Genomic DNA, 11,813 nt, shown 5'->3' on the forward strand with positions numbered 1-11,813 from the left:
TGGCCGAATTAGTGTCGCTCGAGTCTCTGTAAAGCCTCCTCTCTCAATCTTCTGCCTTTCTCCCTCTGCCCACGTTTTTATCGCAAGCTGGTGTGCCGGCTCCTCCCATGGGCGTGCCAATGAAAACCCCCACAAGGGGTCCACCCCCTCGCCTCGATGTCTAGGGAAACTCAAAACAGGAGCGCATTTCCACGTCATCAGGGCCTTGTTCTCCAAACATCACCTGCCGTCCTTCGTCAGAGTCCTGTTATCAAAATTCCCCAGCCAAAACATTCCGCATTTGGAACGGCGTGACCTAAAGCCCACTCAGTGAAAATCTTCATTGCACTCGATAAATGTAACTTGTATTTAATCGTATAAAATCCTTTATAGTAAAATGTATAAAATCGTTCAACATCAATGCCTAACATGAAAATCTTTTATCCCCTTTTGCTTGTAAATTAATGTATTGTGTTTAGAAAAGACACCTTGTCATCAGTGATTATAATATGTAGGGTAGGTTACTAATGTAGACTGATTGATAAAGCATAATATTGGAAAACTAGTTTACTGATCCAGTCCCCCTCAGAACTGAAAGTCCAGATCTGGCCCCAGCGCAAAACCGAGTTTGACATACCTGTTTTAGGTGATGCTCACGTTATGTTAAATAAATTCAAATATCCCGACTTAAGAATTAATTAAAAAAGCACGTTTTATATGGATAGTTCATATATTTTTGTATATTTAAATCAATATTGTTTATTTACCGCTAGGAGGCGCTTAAATAATACAGCCCTTTTTATGATAAAGTAAACCAATCTTAGTAGTTGAACAATCCTTCACTGTAGTTTGGTAGTAATTCTCTCAATTTCCACAAGAGAGAGCCCTTGCATATGAGAATCACTACTTGTTTTGTTTTTCATCCTACGGTGCATCTAATAATCAGAGTGCCAAAACCCACAAAAAAATAACACAAAGTTCAGGAGCAAATATTAAACAATATTTATTTAGTCCCCTTCAACTGTTGTGGTGCACCGGAATGAGTTTTCACAGATAATACAGTTTTCTTATGAAGAAACTTGGAGGCTTTTAAAGGGACCCTCCAAAACATGCAAGTACAGTACATATAAACATTTCACAGTCTTTCAGTACTCTATGTAGAAATTTATTACTATTTTGTCTGCTAACGGACCTCATGCAAAAAGCATGGAATGCGATGATAGACCCAAAATGCTTTAATTCCTTTAGTACAAGTTTCTCAACTGGTGGGTCAGGACCCAAAAGTGGGAGCTGTTTTCGGTGGGACACAGGCAAAGTAACACTAAGAATTAGGAAAAATCGAGTAGATGACTGTAATGCCCTGCTTGTGTTTTCTTGTTCAATCGGCACCCTCATAATTGCGTGCGAGATGGACCACATCTCATTTTATTGTGATTATATAGGTTTTATTTCCCTTTCAGTCTGTATTACTGGTCCCAAGACATAGTGATAAGGGGAAGGAATAGTGGAAAACAGTGACAGCGATGTAGGCTTGCGATTCCATACAGTACTTGAAGTTATATTGGTTTTGCTGGTCTTTTTTTTTTAAAAAGGTGAGTTTATTCTACGATCTCTGCTTGAAACTGCACAATCCTTTCTATCAATGAATGTGAGAAGTGGATTTTTTATTTTGATTTGGGTCACAACTTGTAATTAGGGTGCTATGGTGGGTCCTGAAGTCAAACCAGTTGAGAACCATTGCTTTGGTGGCTATCTGAATGCACTTTTTGAACGTTCCACAATAATTTCAAGTTTGTTCTGATATGCATAGCGCACTAAGAAAGAAATGACTTAAGTAGTTTAATTAAAACGGCCACGAAAATGCTTACGAGCATCATTTTAACTGCATGCTTGAAACTGCGTGCAATAAGGCATCGATTCCCGAAGGGTTCGTCTTAAAATGAAACGACGCAGGCATCATGTTTCAAAGTCCTCCAGCTCCAGCAGCATGACCTTGGCCGTGTTCTGGAAGAGGGCGGCCCGGTTCTGCTGTTCTCCTTTCTTCACCCAGTGGCCATAGATGCGGAAAGCGCAGCCGTCGATGAGTTTGCGAACGCCGCGCAGCGAGTAAGGGTCTCGGGCCAGAACTTCCCGGGTTAACGGCCGGGCTCTACGGTAGCGGCCGTACATGCGGATGCACGCCAGCACCGTCACGATCAAAACCTGGAGAAGCGAGGTAGAGTCAGACTCCTTGACGGCATCGACTTTCATTAATAGTCATTGTATCATACCTATCAACCTTTAGGTTTTTTGCCGTACAAAGTACGTTTATTATGCATTTTAAGACGTGTACGACGTACAAGAAAATCTGTACGGAAAAACGCAAATTTATCAATGATGGGTACCCTCCGGTATACACCGACTATCACCAAACGGCAAATCAATCAAGTCAAACGAGTTCGAGTTGTGTAGTGAAAGGAAGTCAGTCTCTTTTTAGAGAACCGGCTTTTTCGGCTCAACTCATTAAAGAGCCGGCTCTCAAACGGCTTACTTGCTTTGATGCATTATATTACGAATTGTTATGTTGTATAAAGAAGTCAAGAAAAAAAAGGAGAAAATGAAAAAAGACAGGTTTGTGGTTATCCCTTTAATCATTATATTACCAACAATAATTTAATGCAGAAAATAAATGAATAATTTGAATAATAAAACGATTTACTTACTTTTCAAGTACCAAATAAACAATGAAGCAGTTAAATTATATATATTATAGAGCGACATTCACTATCCTAACTCCCCACAAACGTTTGAACAGAAGAACTACAATACCCATGAATCACTGCAATGCAAGAGTGTGGTCATGGGACCTTGCTGAGTCTATATATTTGAAAAACGCAAAACTAAAACGGCGATCACAAAGACAGTTAAACGGTTTAAAGTAACAAAAACCAAAGCGTGCTCACAGAAATAAAATAGAGGAGGACTTACTGGTGACGTTTGGCTTTGCTTAACGCACTCTAACGTTTTAAGTCCTCTTGACTCGAGCCCCAAAGCACAATAATGTGTGCGCTCCAGTTTTAAATTCCGGAAGTGCAGTTGTTTCGGATTTCGGTAAAATAAAATACTCCCAATTTCCAATTGTTCTGGAAGCGGTGGCCCTCACACTCAACTTTCCTTTTTTAAATATTTGGGGACGATGGCCTAATGGCTACTGCCACTCTCTGGTAAAATGGTGATTTTGTTTTGCACAAAAGTATTTTTAATGCGGTCAACATTACTGGCGGGCCACATATTATTAATCTTATGACAGAGGCCGCAAGCCAGTAAATATTTGATCACCGGCCGTATCTGGCCCGCTGGACGGACTTTGGACATGCCTGGCTTAGAGCAAGCGGGCGGTACGGCGGCTGGGTGGTTAGCGCGCAGCCCCACGGTGCAAAGTTTCAAGTCCAGCTACTAGTGTAGAGTTTGCATGTTCTCCCTGTGCCTTTTCCTCCGGGCACTGGGGTTCCTCCCACATTCCAAAAACATGCATTTCAGGCTAATTGGCCAATCCAAATTGTCCCTAGGTGTGAATGAGCGAGCGAATTGTCTGTCCCTGTGTGCCCTGCAACTGGCTGGCAACCAGTTCAGGGTTTTGCCTGCCCACTGCTCGAAGATAGCTGGGATGGGCTCCAGCACCCCCGCGACCCTATTGAGAATAAGTGGCACAGATAATGGATGGATGGATGCTTAGAGCAAGTGGATTTGACTGCAATATAAATAAACTTGTTAAACACTTTATAATGAAAACCCACAGAACAAACTATAAACACTAGAAAACGCACCCAGGGCAGTTTGATTGGATGAGCGGTTGGGGTGGGCGGTCACATTGCTGCTGCATTGCTGTTCGTTGTAATTTGTGAGATTTTTACAACTTTACTACTACCCCTTTTCGAACACTAACATTATTTTGTTATTGAATCATTTTTTTTGTCGTGTTTCTATTTTATAATGTTCAAAATAAAGTATTCATTCATTGATTCATTCAAAGAAACAAAAAAAAAACACAATTTCACCAGATGATGGCAGTAGCTCTTTGGCCATTTTGCCCTTGAATTTCTGTGAGAATTTTAGCCCACCCCATTTCCGAACTTGCCTTATAGTTCGGAGAATACATTTCCTAAAAGAGAGTCGGGGACAACCAGTTCATAACTCGATAGCGCTACGATAGCAAAATCGTGTATTCAATATCACCAAATCGGCTGAAAGTAAAAGAGCGGAAAAGTGTACTCAACCAAATACTTGAACTCTGAATCTACTCACCCTGAAGGACTTTCTAGGACTAAAGCGTCGCACGTTTTCTTTCTGGTACTGCCTGAAGAAAGGATGCGCCAAGGCCTGCTCGGCCGTGAGCCGGGCGGCCGCGTCCACCACCAGCAGCCTAGAGATCTGAAAATGGGTGGTACAAACACCAGGTTAAAGGTAATCCCAAATCTTTAAACATGCAAAATGTGAGAAAATAGTACATGGTTTGGGGGATAAAATCTAGATACAGTTGTGGTCAAAAGTTGACATCCACTTGTGAAGAACATAATGTCACGGCTCTCTCGAGTTTCCAGTTATTTCTACAACTCTGATGTTTCTCTAATAAGAGTGATTGGAACAGATAGTTTTTGGTCACAAAAATATTCATGAGGTTTGGTTCTTTTAATGACTTTATTATGGGTTAACAGAAAAAGTATTCAAATCTGCTGGGTCAAAACTATACATACAGCAGCGCTAATATTTGATAACAAGTACCTTGGCCATTTTCACTTCAGTTGGGCACTTTTGGTAGCCATCCACAACCTTCTGGTTGATTCTTTGACTGATCCTCTTGACAGAATTATTGCAGTTCAGTTAAATTTGGTAGCTTTCTGACATGGACTTGTGTCTTCAGCATTGTCCACAAGTTCTCAATGGGGTTTAAGTCAGGACTTTGGGAAGGCCATTCTAAAACCTTAATTCTAGCCTGATTTAGCCCTTCCATTACCACTTCTGATGTGTGTTTGGGGTCATTGTCCTGTTGGAACACCCAACTGCGCCCAAGACCCAATCTTCGGGCTGATGACTTTAGGTTTCTTGAAGAATATGAAGGTGATCCTTCTTCTTCATTATCCCATTTACTCTCTATAAAGCACCAGTTCCATTGACAGCAAAACAGCCCCACAGCATAATACTACCACCACCGGGCTTGACGGTAGTCATGGTGTACTCGGGGTTAAAGGCCTCATCCTTTCTCCTCCAAACATATTGTGGCTAAATACCTCAATTTTTGTTTCATCTGACCACAGAACTTTCCTCCAGAAGGTCTTATCTTTGTCCATGTGATCTTCGTAATCCCGCCACTCGTGAAATCAACCACCCGCCTTTATTCAGTCCACCCCAGCGCAAGAATAATTCCAACTCACCAGATCCTTGACGGTATCCGAGCGGTCGTCCCACTCGGGGGAACCGAATTTATAGCGGCCCTCCATGATCATCCTTAGCATTAGCATCTGCTTGCGATGCCAGAAGGGAGGCGAGCCGGCCAATAAGGTGAAGAGGATCACACCGCACGCCCAACTGTGGTCATAAAGCTCCGGATCAGGGACCAATATTAGACCAACTCCCAAAAGGTTAGAATATTCTATGTATTAGTCCTGTCGTTCTTGCACTCCAGGACGTATGTGATTTTTTTTTTTTTTTTTAACTATTTTGTTTCATAATAATTTCTGTTAAAATCACTTAAAAGGAATTACTAAATATTGCATTATTTTGAGCAAGAAATAAAGAAAGTTGTTCATTTTTAAATGTGTTATTGGATTTTATAAACCTATTCATAATAACCCAAAAGAAAAAGTGGTAAAAAATGTGTATATATATATATATAATATATATAATTTTCTTTTGTTAATTTTGCTCATTTTAACTATTTATAAGTACTTTTGATTTTACAATATTTTAACTATTTTATAAATTGAAAAAAAAGGATTTATAATTGTCTTATTGAAGCATGATTAAAGATTTTCTGCCAATTAAACAAGAACATTTTATTGGTAAATAATCTTATTTATTTAACAGTTTAACAGTGGAGTTTTTCCTCCATTTTGTCACTAGGCGGATTTGCTGTATAAAAAATAATATTTCAATGCTTGAAATAATGAATACATTCTTGAATTTGATGGTGTACCTTCAAGGTTTGAAAAGTGCTTGAATTTTGGGCAAATGCTTGTAAATGCTTTAAATTGTTGCCACTTTTTTTGGCAGTCTGATTCGACAGACCACGCGTTAAATGAAGAAAAAGAAATCAAGTCTGCTTAAAAATAACGCCAACACTAGTGGCTCTGCTTTGCCGTTGCATTTCTTCTTCCCCCGTGACTAACGGCAGCTAACATGAGTTTGTATGGCGTTGTCATGTCAAGTGTTATCGCCCTAATGCGTCACGCCCAAGAGGACAGGTGAAGAGACTTAGATGCAGAGTGCTGGAGTAATTGGAAAAAATTGCCTTTGAAATTGCTTAAAAAGTGTCTAAATTTGACCATTAGTATGATGTATGAACCCTGTACGTACTTAGCTTAAAAATAATCTAAATGAAAAAAATTAAAAGCCACTATTCTACTGTATAAACTTTAAAACTATTCACATCAACAGAGGTTGATTCAGGAGTAAAAAAGCCAAGCTATTTTTTGTGTACTTCTTTAGAAGATGAAATGAAATGAAATGATCTGCATTTATATAGCGCTTTTCAAGTCAATGACTTCCCAAAGCGCTTTACATTGTGCTTCACATTTCCCAATAGCGGCCGTGATCTGTGCAGCCATGTAAGGCGCTAACCTGCTTATTGGGGGTATTGGGGGTTCAGTGTCTTACCCAAGGACACTTCGGCATGTAAGATAACTTCTATGTCCAAGCTAAATGGGAAAGAAGTAAATGCATCCCCCTGAAAGGGACATAACCCTGCTACATACAATAGAAATAATAATAATAATTGATGTATATTACTTGTTATTGCAACATCCATTGCAGTTGGTCCTCCTGGAAGGGGGATTACTTCATGTGCGGTCCGTTCTCAAGGTTTCTTCATATTCCTCATGTTCAGGCTTTTGAGTTTTTCCTTGCCCTCGTGTAGGTTTTAGATCAGGGGATGGTGTAATAATAGTCTGTGGTTTACAATAGTCTGTGGTCTGAGCAGACTCTTTGAGACTCTGTGATTAAGGGCGTTACAAATAAACATGACTTGACCTGAGTTGAGGTTTTTAAGTTTTTCCTTTCCCTCATGTAGGTTTTAGATCAGGGGATGGTGTTGTAATAGTCTGTAGTTTAGAGTAGTTTGTGCAGTCCTTTGAGACTCCTTGTGATTGAGGGCCAAACAAACATGACTTGACTGTAAAATGTGTTACACGATGGTGGGAAATGTCGAAAGCTAACTCAACATCAATTAATTTTAACATGGTCTTATTTTGTGTGTAAGGCGATGTTCAGGAAAATGGATGAAAAAAATGGATGTTCTAGTAGGCTTTTTATGACTTCTAACAAAAGACTACGATCAAGTGAAACCAAAATAATCAAATTTCATCCCGTGCTTCCTTGAGGGAGGTCATAAACAACACACATCTGGGTCTGGACTTACAGATCAACCTCTTTTCCATAGCCTGGGTGCAATTCATCCATTGAGCATTTCAGTATTTCAGGAGCCAAATAACCAGGGGTCCCACAAAGCTCTAATCACAACAACAGACAGAGGGTCATAACTTTTTTCTTTTTTAAAAAGTAAAAGTGTGTTTTATGCAAAGCAGGCGACGACTGGACTACCTCTCAGCTTTTCCCCGGGTTGCAGCTGCACTGAGAAGCCAAAGTCGGACAGTTTGATGTGCCCCTGGTCGTCCAGCAGAATGTTCTCGGGTTTCAGGTCGCGGTGGACGATGTCACGGGAGTGGAGGTAGCGTACGGCTTCCAGCAGGGCTCTCATCATGCTCCTGCGTTGGGATGATGGTGGTCACCGTTTTGAGAACAGTTAGATAGCGCAAACTCACCTAGTTTCTTTCTCACTCAGTGTAACTTTTTCTGTGAGGTAGTCGAACAGCTCCCCTCGCCTCATACTGTCAGAGGGGACAAATGCACTCATCGGATTGAGGTATCGACTCGCTCAGTGCCATTGACGGCTATAGGCGTCCGGTAGTTATTTTTTTTAAGCACACCGATTTTAAAGAGACAACGTTCTACTCACAGGTCAAACACCAGGAAGATGAAGGTTGTGGACTCATACGAATCAATGAGTGTGACTGAGAAAAAATAAACATTAAAGGCATGTTATTTTAACATTTTTCTAAAACAGTGTTTTTTTTTTTTTTAATAATTTGAGGCAAACTACACTCAAAGCGCACTACCCAAAGAAAATGTTGAAAAAAAATTCTATTTCCTTTTATCACAATATTTCAAAGAAAAGAAATAAAAGGAGGACATAATTAATTAAAATCAACAGGGGCAGCACGGCGGCGCAGTGGTTAGCGTGTGTGCGGCACGGTTCTGAGGTCATGAGATCGAACCTCCTGTGTGGAGTTTGCATGTTCTCCCCGTGCTTGCGTGGGTTTCCTCTGGGCTCTCCGGTTTCCTCCCACATTCCAAAAACATGCATGTCAGGTTAATTGGCTGGTCCAAATTGTCCCTAGGTGTGAGCAAGTGTGCCCTGTGACTGGCTGGCAACCAGTTCAGGGTGTCCCCTGCCCACTGCCCGAAGATAGCTGGGATGGGCTCCAGCACCCCCACGACCCTACTGAGGATAAGCGGTGCAGATAATGGATGCATGGATGGATGATTTAAAGCATTGTTAAGAATTTTTCGAAATACAAAAATACACAGGATCTTTCCATAAAGTGACACTATGTATGTACATACCTTTTACTATATATATATATATATATATATATATATATATATATATTTAGTTTAGAATGGAAAACATGTCCGTTAACCATATTGTGCTCACGCTTTCCCTTTCGTGAAAAGGGTTTTGCAAATTATTTGGTAGATTTTGGTTAAATTCTCGGTTTAAGTTGATTTTTTGGTGTTTAAATAGCCATGGCAGGCTATAATGTAGTCCAAATTGACAATATAGAATTATCCGTTTGTAATCCCTTGCTACTAAGAGCCGACTACTTTGCGGCCTCAGTCTATTAAGGGCTGCAAAATATTCAAATCAAGTCAAGTCAAGTTTATCTGTGACACCCTTAATCACAAAGAGTCTCAAAGGGCTGCACAGACCACATATTATTGCCACCCCCTGAGCTAAAACCTACATGACGGCAAATAATACACAGATATTGTCAACATAAAATATAGGTTATTCATATGCTATAGAGTAGAAGTGTGTTTTAAGTTTAGATTGAAACATTTCCACTGAGGTTGCAGATCGAATCTCAGGGGGAAGAGCATTCCACAGCACCGGGGCCCGAATTTTGAGGCCTGCCTCACTGAGATAAAAGAATGGATGTCACTCAACTTCTTGCGCCTTAACTCTGAAAAGGCCAAAATGTCAGTTATTGGTCCATCTAAATGCCGTGATTTGTTCCCAAAAACTGCTCTGAACATTGACAAATGTAATATAACTCAGAGTGACTCAGTCAAAAATTTGGGTGTCATATTTGACCCCGATCCGTCCCTTCAAACACACGTTAAGAATATTACTAAGACAGCTTTTTTCCATCTTCGCATTATTGGTAAAATTTGCCCTTTGCTGTCTCAGAAGGGGGCCAAGTACTGAACCCTGCGGAACACCACAGGTAACACTAAAGGGCTCAGATGCCATTTCACCATATTTAACACAGTGCGTCGTATCTGAGAGGTAGGATCTGAACCATAAGAGGACAGTTGCTGAGAGACCAATCCATTTTTCCAACCGTTCTAGTAAGATATTATGGTCCACAGTCTCAAAGGCAGCACTAAGGTCCATAAGATCATAGGTCACCTTAATCAGGGCTGTCTCAGTAGAGTGGTTCGCCCTGAATCCTGATTGCATAGATTAAAAAAGATTGTTCTCTGATATAAAATTATTTAGCTGTGCCACAACTTTTTCAAGTACTTTAGAAAGAAATATAATTACATAAGATTTCTGGATCAAGGATGGGTCGTTTCAGTGTAGATTCAATAAGAGCGGACTTAAAAGCCGCTGGACCTACACCTGAGGAGAGTGATATGTTTATAGTAGTTAGAACTGATATTCCCTCATGCATTGTGCCTGATTGCATATTGGTCTGGCAGAGCACATTTTTTGCCATTATTTTCACCTAAAATGAAATGCAGCCGTCAGGCCGCAGTCCCTTAACACCAATCCCACACTGTTGTGAGCAGGGGCCGACAATAGGGATTTTTTTCAGGAGGCCACTTGGTCGTGATCCATTATCCCCGATCGACTATTGCTGAGTGCAGGGGCCGGCTGAGTGATTTATTTCATTCTGTTCGGGCCACTGAAGCATGCCATTGTGGCTCGCGTAAAATGAACTGCACTATTTTGGCCAAAATCCGTTATCACCAGTCGACTAATGTTAAGAACGAGAGGAGCTACTTAACGGATTTTCGCATGTTGCGTGGGGCTTCTGTTCACCATAAACGGGGATTGTACTAATCTACTTGTAGTTTTAGTATGTGTTCTTTTTGTTTTTATATTCTGTAAAATATTAATCTGATACTTAAAATATGCAAGGATATATGCAAGTGGAACCATTTTTTAAAATTCTTATTATGAAACATAGGTGTCAGGTCTATCACCTAACCTGGCAAATCCAAAATACAATTACAATAACCCTATCTGATAAAACTTCAACAGAATCCAACAGCACAATAGTGTGCGGCTGCATTGTGGCATAGAAACATCACATTTTACGATTTTGACCGTACTGATGGACGAGTGGCCTTTGACCATGTTGAGGACTTGGACCTCCTTGAGCGTGGAGTTCTTGACCTCCTCCAGCTGCTGGACGGTCATCTTCTCCGATGTGATCTCAATGATTTTGACTGCCAGCTCCTGGCCCGTGTGCCTGTGCACGCACCTTCTCACCACGCTGCTCACACCCCTGCACCACACATTTTAAACAGATCTGGTCTGAGATAGCGTAATTTATACTCCTGTTAATTGTGTGCCCTTTGATGAACTCACCGGCCGATAACCTCTTTGGGGTCATATTTCTGGTAAAACTCCTTCGCACCCACCCAGTCAGGTAGATCATCCCCGATCACTATGTCTTTTGTCATGTTTACTAGTCAAGACACTGTGGAAAACAAAAACAAATCAGAGTTCAACTTGATGGCAACGCTTAATTAATAACAGGAACTGCAGTACAAGGAAGTGTATGTTGGTACATACATGTACAGTATATGCTTTTTCCACGCTATTATTCCTCACGTGCAAACATTGATTAAATGTGCACTACTAAAATATTTCATGTTGAATACTTAAGAGGCAATATTGGCCTTGCATGTTGCATTTGACTCAACAAAGCCATTCGGTACTTACCAAGTACAATGGGAGCAGACACAAGCGGCACAGCTATGCAACAAATCTATAGCATGGTCATCATTGCACACGCATCAGTTGTGGTTTTATCCTGAGCAAATCAAAGAAAACAAGACAATATTTGCAAAGTGATGACATTTTGCCCGCATTCCTCCTCGCTGCTCGTTCGGTTTCGATTTTGGGGGAGGAGCCTTCGCATCGCCCTCAGGTGGTCGGAGTGTGTTGTGTCATTTTTTTTTTTAAACTTAGAAAAAAACTATGTTTTAATACACCACAAGCATATAAATATCGCATAAATCATACAAAAATTATTTGTAAAAGTATCCGTCAGTAACGTTGTGAA

The 11,813-nt window shown here is 40.6% G+C and overlaps 1 protein-coding gene across 1 annotated transcript; it reads right to left on the reverse strand.

The window, feature by feature from the left end:
- Window positions 1-957: 957 nt before the first annotated feature.
- On the reverse strand, window positions 958-11,661 carry phkg2 (phosphorylase kinase, gamma 2 (testis)). The gene is made up of 10 exons (XM_088323864.1): window positions 11,471-11,661; window positions 11,114-11,225; window positions 10,855-11,030; window positions 8,189-8,243; window positions 7,995-8,060; window positions 7,774-7,937; window positions 7,592-7,682; window positions 5,391-5,544; window positions 4,264-4,389; window positions 958-2,181 (listed from the first exon to the last, which is right to left on the reverse strand). Exons 2-10 carry the CDS (start codon window positions 11,206-11,208, stop codon window positions 1,936-1,938), a joined length of 1,173 nt encoding a protein of 390 aa, XP_088179990.1. The 5' UTR covers window positions 11,209-11,225; window positions 11,471-11,661; the 3' UTR covers window positions 958-1,935.
- Window positions 11,662-11,813: the final 152 nt, after the last annotated feature.

Source organism: Urocampus carinirostris, chromosome 19, assembly GCF_059441175.1.
Source record: "Urocampus carinirostris isolate Australia breed hairy pipefish chromosome 19, RoL_Ucar_1.0, whole genome shotgun sequence".
In the NCBI taxonomy this organism is placed as follows: domain Eukaryota; kingdom Metazoa; phylum Chordata; class Actinopteri; order Syngnathiformes; family Syngnathidae; genus Urocampus; species Urocampus carinirostris.

What these genes read in the sequence shown, in the direction of transcription:
- phkg2 (XM_088323864.1), bottom strand. Translation starts at nt 11,208, where the DNA reads ATGACAAAAGACATAGTGATCGGGGATGATCTACCTGACTGGGTGGGT. An exon ending in ACCCGGGGAAAAGCTGAGAG is followed by an intron (nt 7,683 to 7,773) that starts GTAGTCCAGTCG and finishes TGTTGTGATTAG; the next exon opens with AGCTTTGTGGGACCCCTGGT. An exon ending in GTCCTAGAAAGTCCTTCAGG is followed by an intron (nt 2,182 to 4,263) that starts GTGAGTAGATTC and finishes TCGCTTCTCCAG; the next exon opens with GTTTTGATCGTGACGGTGCT.